At 66.7% G+C, this 10,706-nt stretch overlaps 3 protein-coding genes across 3 annotated transcripts; all 3 read right to left on the bottom strand.

Annotated features, from left to right (window-relative positions):
• Positions 1 to 737: 737 nt before the first annotated feature.
• On the bottom strand, positions 738 to 2,165 carry LOC121857350 (putative uncharacterized protein ENSP00000383309). Its single transcript, XM_042353361.1, has one exon. The coding sequence runs from the start codon at positions 2,163 to 2,165 to the stop codon at positions 738 to 740; it is 1,428 nt and encodes a 475-aa protein (XP_042209295.1).
• Positions 2,166 to 2,313: 148 nt separating this feature from the next.
• Positions 2,314 to 5,084, bottom strand: LOC121857351 (putative uncharacterized protein ENSP00000383309). The gene is made up of 2 exons (XM_042353362.1): positions 3,085 to 5,084; positions 2,314 to 2,965 (listed from the first exon to the last, which is right to left on the bottom strand). The coding sequence occupies exons 1-2, from the start codon at positions 5,082 to 5,084 to the stop codon at positions 2,314 to 2,316; spliced, it is 2,652 nt and encodes an 883-aa protein (XP_042209296.1).
• Positions 5,085 to 5,278: 194 nt separating this feature from the next.
• Positions 5,279 to 9,019, bottom strand: LOC121857352 (flocculation protein FLO11-like). The gene is made up of 3 exons (XM_042353363.1): positions 7,281 to 9,019; positions 6,740 to 7,194; positions 5,279 to 6,096 (listed from the first exon to the last, which is right to left on the bottom strand). The coding sequence occupies exons 1-3, from the start codon at positions 9,017 to 9,019 to the stop codon at positions 5,279 to 5,281; spliced, it is 3,012 nt and encodes a 1,003-aa protein (XP_042209297.1).
• Positions 9,020 to 10,706: the final 1,687 nt, after the last annotated feature.

Consider the following 10,706-nt stretch of genomic DNA (forward strand, 5'->3'; position numbering starts at 1 on the left):
GCAGAAGCACTGAAGGTGGGTGGTGCTGGCGCAGTCAACAGCGTGGGCGGTGCTGCGGTGCAGCACTGCGGCAGAGCAGACGGCAGAAAGTGGGCGGCGTTGAGTGGAAAGCCACCAAAGCGTGGGAAAGCTGGCGTGCGCGTGCAGCATCAGCGTGGGCGGCGTTGGCGTGGAAGCAACAGCGTGGGCGGCGGGTCAGAAAAGCAGCTGGCCTGCTGCGGGTAGGTGTTTGAAAGGGCAGCAGCACTAAAAAGCGTGGGTGGCGTTGGTGCGTGCAGTACTGTTGCGGGGTGCAGTTGGCGTGCGTGATGATGGTGCTGACGCGGTGCAACAACTGCGCGTGGGTGCTGGCGTGCAGAACAGTGGTGAAAGTATGCAGAAATGCGGTGGTGCGAAGTCAGGTGAAACAGTGTGTGGGTGGTGCTGGCGTGTGAAGCACGCGGGTGGTGCTGATGCGCAGCAATGAAGGTGGGTGGCGCTGATGTGCGTGAAAGGCTGGCGTGGGTGGTGCTGATGCGCAGCACAGCGTGGGTGGTGTTGGTGTGTGTAGCACAGCGTGGGTGGTGCTGGTGTGTAGCACAGCAGTGGTGGTGCTGGCGTGTGAGAAGCACGAGCGTGGGTGGCGTGCTGAAAAGAAGCACGAAAGCGTGGGCGCAGGCTGACGCGCAAAAGCCACAGCGTGGGCGGTGGGTGCGTGCAGCAACAAGCGTGGGCGGCGGGTTGAACCAGCGGGTGAGTCAGTGCGGCAGAACGAAAGCGGAGTGGTCAGGCGCAGGTTCAGCGGTTGCAGAAACCATGGTGCGTGGGTGGCGATTGCGTAGCACTGAAAGCGTGGGTGAAAAGAATGCACGCGCGCGTGGCGGGGTTGATGCGCAGCCACAGCGTGGGTGGCGTTGGTGAGTGGAAACAAGTGGCGGTGCTGGCGTGCAGATGCGTGGCGATATGAGTGGAACAGGGGTGGGTGGTGTATGCGTGCAGCACAGCGTGGGTGGTGTTGGTGTGTGCGAACACTGCGTGGGAGGTGCTGGTGCAGCACAGCGCGTGGGTGGTGTTGGTGCAGCAACAGCGTGGCAGGCTGGCAACATGCGGGCGGTGCTGGGCGCGCAGCACCAGCGTGGGCGGTGCTGGCGCGAGCAGCAACCGATGTGGCGGCGTGCCTGCGCAAAACGCGGGTGGCAGGTTATGCGGCGTAGCCACTGCTGGTGGCGGCTGGCGCGCAACAGCTCAAGCTCAGAGGAACAGGTGGCGTCAGTGCAGCACAAGCGTGGCGGTGTTGCGTGCGCAGCACAAGCGTGGGTGGCGTGCTGGCGTGCATACAAGCGTGGGTGGTGCTGACGTGTGCAGTTACTGCGTGGGTGGCGTGCTGGTGTGCGCAGCATCATGGGTGGTGCATGCGTGCAGCAGCGTGGGTGGTGCTGGTGTGCAGCACGCGGGTGGCGTGCTGATGTGCATAAGCGTGGGTGGTGCTGGTGTGCAGCGTGGCAAAGCTGGTGCGTGCAGCACGCGTGGGTGGCGCTGACGTGCAGCACAGCGTGGTGGTGCTGGTGCAAAAAGTGGGCGGTGTTGAGTGTGTTAACGAGTGGCGTTGAGTATACCAAGCGTGGGTGCTGGTGCGGTGAAAACACTGCGTGCGGGTGGCGTTGCGCGGCGCAGCAACAGCGTGGTGGTGCCGAGTGCGCGTGCAGAGCGTGCTGAACGAGTGGTGGTGCTGGTGCAGAATTGCGTGTGGGCGGCGTGTTGCGAGATGGAAACAGCGTGGGTGGTGTTAGTGCAGCAACAGCGTGGGCGTGGCTGCGTGCGCAAGCGAATAAGCGTGGTGGTGTTGGCGTGCAGAAAGCAAAGCGCGCACGGTGCTGGTGCAGTGCAGCCTGCGTGGGCGGGTTAGTGCGTGAGTTAACAGCAGTGGGTGGTGTTAGTGCGTGCAGCACAGCGTGGTGGTGCTGGTGCAGCATGGTGCAGCTGGTGTGCAGAAGAACAGCGTGGGTGCGGCTTGCGTGCGTAGCCACAGCGGGTGGTGCTGGTGTGCAGCAGCGTAAGCGTGGCGATGCAGAGAACAGCGTGGCGGCGCTGGTGCGTGAAAACATAGCGCGTGGGCGCGTGCTGATGCGTGAAGCAATGGAGTGTGGGCGGAGCAGCAACAGCGTGGGTAGGCTGGCGTGCGTCATAAGCGTGTGGCGGTGACGTGCGCGGAACGCAGCAGGGTGGTGCGCGCGTGGCTACAGCAGCGGGCGTGGTGCTGGCGCGCAGCACCAGCGTGGGCGTGGCGCTGGCGTGCGTGAGCACGGCGTGGCGGTCAGCGTGGTACGCGGGGCGTTAGGCGCGCGCATACTGCGGGTGTGAGCGTGGTGCCACTGCCGCGCAACGAGGTTGGCGTGCGTGCAGACACAGCGTGCACGGTGCTGGCGTGCATAATGCGTGGTGGAGCCAGGCGCGCAGCCACAGCGTGGCGGTGCCAGCGTGCGCAGCAACAGCGTGGGTGGTGTCGGTGCGTGCATAACAGCGCGGGTGGTGCTGCGTGACGTGTGGAGGGCGGACGGCGAGCACGAAAGCGGCGGCGTTGGTGCGCAGCCACAGCGCGCACGGCGTCGGCGTGCGTTTGCCGCGGGCGGCGCTGGTGTGCGGATGTGTGAGCGTGCTGACGTGCAGCAAGCGTGGCGGTGTTACGTGTGGCAGCAACAACGTGGGTGGTGCTGGTGTGTGAGCAAAAGCGTGGGCGTGCTGGCGTGAATATGTGGCGGCGTTGCGTGAACCAGCATGGGTGGTGCTGGTGTGCAGAACATGCGGGTGGTGCTGGTGCAGCACCGCGTGGGCGGTGCTGGTGCAGCGAGCGTGGTGGTGCTGATGTGCAGCACGGCGTGGGTGGTGCTGGTGCGCAGAAACAGCGTGGGCGGCTGGCGTGCAGCGCGGCGGGCTGGTGTGCGCAGAAGACGGCGGTAGCTGGCGTGCATAACAGCGTGGGTGGCGCCTGCGAGAAGAAGCGCCGTGCGCGTGTTAACGGTGCAGAGCCACGTGGTGGCGGTTAAGCGCGGGGCGGTGTTGGCGCGTGCAGCACTGCTGTGTGGGTGGTGGTTGGCGCAGCGTTACTGGCGTGGGTGGTGCTGGTGCGTGCAGCACGCGTGGCGGTGCTGGCGTGCGTGAGAGCGGAGCGGTGCTCGACGTGCGTAAGGCTGGCGTGGGTGGTGCCGTGCGTGCAGCACAGCGTGGGTGGTGCTGCGTGGAGAAACTGGCGGGTGGGCTGGTGCGTGAGCGGAACAGCGTGGGTGGTGTAGGTGAAGCACAAGCGTGGGCGGAGTGAATGGGCGTGGTGGTGCTGGTGCAGCACAGCGGGTGGCGTGCGGCAGAAACAGTGTGGGCGGTGCTGGTGCGTGCAGTCCAGCGTGGGTGGCGGTGGCGTGCGCAGCACGGCGTGGGTGGTGTTGCGCGGCAGCAACAGCGCGGGCGTGGCATGCGGTAACAGCGGGTGGCGCTGGCGTGCGGCAGAACAGCGTGGGTGGCGTTAGTGCGAAGAACAGCGTGGCGGCTGGCGGCAGCCACGCGTGCGCGAGGCGCTGAGCGCGAGCCAACAAGCGTGGGTGGTGCTGGTGCGTGCAGTAACAGCGTGGGTGGCGCTTGCGTGCGCATAACAGCGTGGGTGGTGCTGGCGCGTGCATGCGTGGGTGGTGCTGAGTGTGTGAAGCCAGCGGTGGTGCTGGTGCGTAGCACAGCGTGGGTGGTGCTGGCGTGGCAACAGCGTGGGTGGTGCTGGAGACGAAGAGCGGGTGGTGCTGGTGCGGCAAAGAGCGTGGGTGGCGTTGGTGCAGAAAAGCGTGGGCGGCGGTGCGTGCAGCACCGCGTGGGTGGTGGGGCTGGTGAGCAGAAGCAGCGTGGGTGGTGCTGACGTGTGCAGAATGTGTGGGTGGTGCCGTGGTTAACAGCGTGGAAGGCGTGCTGGTGCGTGCAGCAACAGCGTGGCGGGCTGGTGCGTGCAGAGCGGGTGCGGCCGGCGCAAAAGCGTGGGACGGCGAGAAAGATGCGGGCGGCGTACTGCGGCGCCACGAGCCGTGGGCGGTGCTGGCGCGGTGCAGCACTGCGCGCGCGGCGGTGCGCGCAGAAGCGTGGCAGGCTGGAGTGCGGCAGCACGAGCGTGGGTGGTGCTGGCGTGTGAAACAGGCGTGGGTGGTGCTGGTGCGTGAGTAACAGCGGGGTGGTGCTGGCGTGCGTGGAAGCGTGAGCGGTGTTGTGCGAGCCACGAGCGTGGGTGGTGCTGGTGCAGCAACAGCGTGGGTGGCGTTGGTGCGTGCAGTGCTGGCACGTGTGGCGGCGCTGGCGTGCAGCACAGCGTGGGTGGTGCTGATGGCGAAACAGCGTGGGTGGTGCTGGTGCGCAGCACCAAGCGTGGCGGTGCTGGCGTGCGCAGAACGCGTGGGAGCAGTGCAGACAAGGTGGCGGGTGCGCTGAAGCATGAACGAGCGTGGTGGAAGGCGGCAGCAGAAGAGTGAAGCGTGGGATGGCGGTTGGCGCTGGAGTGGAAATGAAGCGTGGGTGGTGTTGACAGCGATGGCGCGGGTGGTGCTGGTGCGAAAGCAATAAGCGTGGGTGGTGCTGGTGCAGGTGAAAGCACAGTGTGGGTGGCGTGATGCGTGGCAGCAATAGCGTGGCGGTGCTGGTGCGCAGCAACAGCGTGGGTGGTGCTGGTGCGTGCAGTAACAGCGTGGTGGCGCTGGCGTGGCAGCAACAGCGTGGGTGGTGCTGGTGCGTGCAGCACAAGCGTGGGTGGTGCTGGCGTGCAGGCGCGGTGGCGTGCTGGTGCGTGCAGCACAGCGTGGGTGGTGCTGGCGTGCAGAAGAGTGAGTGGCGTTGATGCGTGCAGCATGCGTGCTGGCGTGCAGAACAGCGTGGCGGTGCTGAAAGAGAAATGGCGGGCGGTGTGACAGTGACGCGTGGCGAGGCTGGTGCGTGCAGAACAGCGTGGGCGGTGCTGATGGCGCAACTGCGCGGGCGGCGGCTGGCGTGCAGCAAGCGCGTGTGGCGGCGCTGATGCAAAGAAAGCGTGGGCGGTGCTGGCGTGCGCAGCGCCATGCGGGGCGGTGCTGGTGCGTGAGCATAACAGCGTGGGTGGTGCTGGCGCGCGGAAATGAGCGGGTGGTGCTGGCGTGCAGAAAGCACAGCGTGGGTGGTGCTGATGCGGGCACGAAAGGTGGTGTGATGCGTGCAGCAATGCGTGGGTGGTGCCGTGCGAAGCAAAGGTGGGTGGTGCTTTGCGTGGCAGCAACAGCGTGGGTGGTGGCTGGTGCGGTGGCTACCAGCAAAGGGTGGCGGTTGGTGCGTGAAAGGCCACGTGGGTGGTGCTGACGCGTGCAGAAGAGCGTGGGTGGCGCCGACGTGCGGCATAACCAGCGCGGGCGGTGCTGGCGGAGTGAAACAGCGTGGGCGGCGCTGGCGTGCGCAGCACAGCGGTGGTGGGCTGGTGAGCGGAAACAGCGTGGTGGTGCTCGCTGCGTGCAGAAAACAGCGTGGGTGGCGTGCTGCGTGTGAGCACAGCGTGGGTGGTGCTGGTGCGTGCAGCACGCGTGGGCGGCACTGCGTGCAGCCAAGCGTGGGCGGTGCTGCGTGCGCAGCACGCGTGGGTGGTGCTGATGTGCATAACAGCGTGGGTGGTGCTGGCGTGAGGAAACAGCGTGGGCGGTGCTGCGTGCAGCACAGCGTGGGTGGTGCTGGTGAGGCGGAAAACAGCGGGTGGTGTTAGGCGTGCAAAGCCACTGCGTGGGTGGCGCTGCGTGCGCAGCTGACGAAGCGTGGGCGGTGCTTGGCGCAGAAACGCGTGGGCGGCTGGTTGCGCAGAACAGCGTGGGCGGTGCTGGTGCGCGCACACCAGCGTGGGTGGTGCTGGTGCGGCAGAAAGCATCAGCTGGGAGCGTGGTGCTGGTGCGTGCAGAATGCGCGTGGGTGGTGCTGGCGGCAGCAGAACAGCGTGGGTGGTGCTGGTGCGTGCAAACGCGCGTGGGTGCGGCTGATGCGTGCAGTACTGGTGGGTGGTTGGTGCGTGAAAACAGCGTAGCAGGTTGGTGCGTGTGAAGGCCTGGGCGTGGGCGGTGCTGATGCGTGCAACAGGCGGTGCTGGTGTGCAGCAACAGGCGTGGGCGGTGGTTGGTGCAGAATAACAGCGTGGCGGTGTTGGCGTGCAGAGCACAGCGTGGGTGGTGCTGGTGTGTGGCTACCAGCGTGGGTGGCGTTAGCGTGCGCAGCACGGCGTGGGTGGTGGCGCGGCAGCACCGCGCGTATGGCGTTGGCGTGTGGTTAACAGCGTGGTGGTGCTGAAGCGTGCGTGTTGCCCAGCGTGGGCGGCGTTAGTGCGCAGCACAGCGTGGCGGCTGGCGCGCGCATACCGAGCGGCGAACTGGCGTGACGTGGTGGCGCTGATGCGCGCAGCCAACAAGCGTGGGTGGTGCTGGTGCGTGCAGCAACTGCTGCGCATGGCGTTTGCGTGCGAATAACAGCGGTGGTGCTGGCGCGTGCGATGCGTGAGCGGTGCTGAGTGCGTGCAGCCAGCGTGGGTGGTGCTGATGCGCAGAACAACGTGGGCGGTGCTGGCGTGAAAGCAACAGCGTGGGTGGTGCTGAAAGACAAGAGTGGGTGGTGTTGGTGTGGCAGTTAATAAGCATGGGTGGCGTTGGTGCAGAAATGCGTGGGCGGCGGTTGCGTGCAGCACAGCGTGGGTGGTGAAGCTGGTGTGCAGAAAGCGAGCGTGGGTGGTGCTGACGTGCGCAGCCAAAGTGGGTGGCGCCAGTGCTTAACAGCGTGGGCGGCGTGGCTGGTGCGTGCAGCACCGGCGTGGCGGCGGGCTGGTGCGTGCAGATGCGGGTGCTGCCGGCGCAGGAAGCGTGAATACGGCAGAAAGATGCGGCGGGGCTTACTCGGCGCCACTGGGGCGTGGGTGGCGCTGGCGTGCAGACTGCGCGCGGCGGTGCTGCGCAGTTAAAGCGTGGCAGGCTGGCGTGCGGCAGCACAGCGTGGGTGGTGCTGGCGTGTGAAACACGCGTGGGCGGTGCTGGTGCGTGAGAACAGCGGGGTGGTGCTGGCGTGTGAGGAAGCGTGGCGGTGCTGGTGCGAGTTACCAGCGTGGGTGGTGCTGGTGCAGCAACAGCGTGGGTGGCGCTGGTGCTGCAGTGCAGCAACAGTGTGGCGGCGCAGGCGTGCAGCACAGCGTGGGCGAAGCTGGTGGCGAAACAGCGTGGGTGGTGCTGGTGCGCAGCACCAAGCGTGGCGGCGCTGGCGTGCGCAGAACCCAACCACCCCCTAACTAACACGTGGTGGAAGGGGCAGCAAGAAGAATGAAAGGTGGGGCGGTGCGCCTGAGAATGAAAGCGTGGGTGGTGTTGAAAGCGAAGGCGCGGGTGGCGCTGATGTGCAAGCAATAAGCGTGGGTGGTGCTGGTGCAGGGAAAGCACAGCGTGGGTGGGTGCTGCGTGTGCAGCAATAAGCGTGGTGGTGCTGGTGCGCAGCAACAGCGTGGGTGGTGCTGGTGCGTGCGTACAGCGTGGGTGGCGTTGGCGTGCGCAGCACCAGCGTGGGTGGTGCTGGTGCGTGCAGCACTGAAAGCGTGGGCGGTGCTGGCGTGCAGGCGCGTGGCGTGCTGGTGCGTGGCAGCACTGCGTGGGTGGTGCTGGCGTGCGGACGTGTGAGTGGCGTTGGTGCGGTGCAGCATGCGTGCGGCGTGCAGAACAGCGTGGCGGTGCTGAAAGAGAAATGGCGGGCGGCGTTGAGCAGTCAACGCGTGGCGAGGCTGGTGAGCAGTACAGCGTGGGCGGTGCTGATGTGCGCACACAGCGTGGGCGGCGGCTGGCGTGCGCAGCTTGCGCGGGTGGCGGCGCTGGTGCAAAAAAGAAAGCGTGGGTGGTGCTGGCGTGCGCAGCCACAGCGTGGGCGGTGCTGGTGCGTGAGCATAACAGCGTGGGTGGTGCTGGCGTGAAAGCACGGTGGGTGGCGCTGGTGCGTGAGCACAGCGGGGTGGTGCTGATGCGTGGAAACAGCGTGGGCGGCGCTGGCGTGAGTGAAACAGGGTGGCGTTAAGTGCAGAACAGCGGGTGGTGCTGGCGTGAGCACGAAAGCGGGCGGTGCTAGCGTGCAGAAAGCACTGCGCGGGTGGCACTGCGGCGGCAGAGTATCGCGTGGGTGGCGGCTGGCGCGCAGCACGCGTGGGTGGTGCATGCGCGCATACTGCTGCGGGCGTGGCGTCGGCGATGACGCTGTGGGCGGCGCTGGCGCGCGCAGCCAATGCAGCGGCGGTGGGTGGCGGTGAGTGAACTGCGTGGGTGGTGCTGGCGCGCGCAGAAAACAGCGTACGGTGCCTGGCGCGGCAGCCAAGCGTGGCGGTGCTGGCGCGGTTAACAGCGTGGGTGGTGCTGGTGCGCAGCACAGCGTGGGTGGTGCTGGTGAGCAGGTGGTGCTGCGCGTGCAGCACAGCGGGTGGTGGCTGGCGTGCAGCACAAGCGTGGGTGGTGTCGGTGCAGAAACAGCGTGGTGGTGCTGCGTGCAGGACAGCGTGGGTGGTGCTGGCGTGAAAGCACTGCGCGTCAGGTGCTGGTGCAGAAACAGAAGTGTGGTGGTTGGTGCGCAGAAAACAGCGTGGGCGGTGCGGCTGGTGCGTGAGCACAGCGTGGGTGGTGCTGGCGTGCATAAGCGTGGGCGGCGGGCAGCGCAGCACGCGGTGCAGGCAGGAACGAGTGGTGGCGGCGGCCGATGCGGAAGAAACGCGCGTGGTGGCGGCTGGTGCGTGAAAGCTGGCGAAAGCGTGGTGGTGCTGCGTGCAGCCAATGCAGCGGGCGGTGCTGGTGCGTGCAGCAACAGCGCAGGCTGGCGTGCGTGCAATGCGCGTGGGTGGTGCTGAGTGCGAGAGCGTGGCAGGCTGGTGCGTATGCACCGCGTGGGTGGTGCTGGCGTGCAGCCACTGAAAGCGTGGGCGGTGCTGGCGTGCAGCACAGCGTGGGTGGCGGTTGGCGCGCGGCAGCACTGCTGCGGGCGTGTTGGCGTGCAGGATCATGCGTGATGGTGCTGGCGCAGCACAAGCGTGGAAGTGGTGTTAGTGTGTGCAGCACGGCGTGGGTGGCGTTAGCGTGCAGCTACTGCGCGTGGGTGGCGCTGGCGTGTGATGCGATGGCGGGCTGACGGCAGAAACAACAGCGTGGGCGGCGGTTGGCGCGCGGCATACAGCTGCGCATCGGCGCTGGCGCGCAGCTGGCGATAAAATGGTTGGCGTGCGCGTGACGTGCGATGGCGCCTGACGTGCGTGGTGCCAAGCGTGGGCGGCGTGCTCGACGTGCGCAGTTAATGGCGTGGGGTGGTGGCTGACGTGCAGCTACTGAGCGTGGGTGGTGCTTGCGTGCAGAACAGCGTGGGTGGTGCTGCGTGCAGCACAGGTGCGTGGGTGGTGTTGCGTGGTTAACAGTGTGGTGGCGTGCTGGCGTGCGTAGCGCGAGTGGGCGGCGTGCTGCTGATGTGCGCATACTGGTGCGTGGGTGGTGCTGGTGTGGTGAGCTAACAGCGTGGGCGGTGCTGGCGCGTGCTTCAGCGTGGGTGTGCTGATGCGTGAGAAGAGCGTGGGCGGCGTGGAAAGCACAGCGTGGGTGGTATTATTCCGCAGAAGATGTGGCGGCGGGGTCATTCGCGGCGGGCAGCCACGCGTGGCGGCGATGCGCGCCGAGCGTGGGCGGCGGTTTATCGTGCGCAGCCATTGTTGGGTGGGTGGCGCTGGCGTGCGCAGAGCAATGGCGTGGCGGTGCTGGCGTGCGTGGTGCCACCGAAAGCGTGGGCGGCGCTGGTGCGTGGCACCAGCGTGGGTGTGGTGCTGGTGCGTGGATGTGCAGAGTGGCGCTGGCACGCGTGCAGCACAAGCGTGCGGTGCTTATGCGCAGAACAGCGGGCGGCGCTGGCGTGTGCAGAACAGCAAAAGCTGGTGAGTGAACAGCGTGGGCGGCCAGTTGCAGCACAGTCGTGGTGGTGCCGGATAGTGAAACAGCGTGGGTGCGTGCTTGGTGTGCGCATAAAAGCGTGGGCGGTGCTGGCGTCGTGAGAACAAAGCGTGGGTGAAGCTGGCGTGCAGCACTGCGCGTGGGCGGTGCTGGCGTCAGTAACAGTGTGGGCGGTGCTGGCGTGCAAGCACCGCGCAGGCTTGCGCTCAGTGAAATGAAAGCGTGGGAGCCATTCAGATGCGAGCATAAGCGTGGGCGAAAGCCGACGTGCGCGAGTTAACGGCGTGGGCAGGCGCTGACGTGAAGAACAGCGTGGCGGCGGCTGACGCAGAAACAATAAGCGTGGCAGGGTCCTGCCGCGCAACAAAGCGGGCGGCGCTGCGTGCGCAGTGCTGGCGTGGGCGGTGCTGGCGTGCGCAGCCACCGCGTGGGTGGCGCTGATGCGTGCAGCAACAGCGTGGGTGGCGTGCAGAACAGCGTGGTGGTGCTATGCGTGTGCAGCAATAAGCGTGGGTGGTGCTGGTGCGTGAAGGACTGAGCGTGGGTGGTGTTGGTGAGCAAACAGCGGGTGGTGCTGGTGTGCAGCAAAGCGTGGGTGGTGCTGGCGTGCAGCTAAAAGCGTGGGTGGAAGCTGGCGTGTGGCAGCCCAGCGTGGGCGGTGGCTGGTGCAGACGAAAGCGTGGGTGGTGCTGAGGTGCAGTACTGAAAGGTGGGCGGTGTTGGTGCGTAGCACCAGCGTGAGCAATGCAACCGAACCGT

The sequence above is a fragment of the Homarus americanus genome, unplaced genomic scaffold, assembly GCF_018991925.1.
Source record: "Homarus americanus isolate GMGI-L3 unplaced genomic scaffold, GMGI_Hamer_2.0 scaffold2846, whole genome shotgun sequence".
In the NCBI taxonomy this organism is placed as follows: domain Eukaryota; kingdom Metazoa; phylum Arthropoda; class Malacostraca; order Decapoda; family Nephropidae; genus Homarus; species Homarus americanus.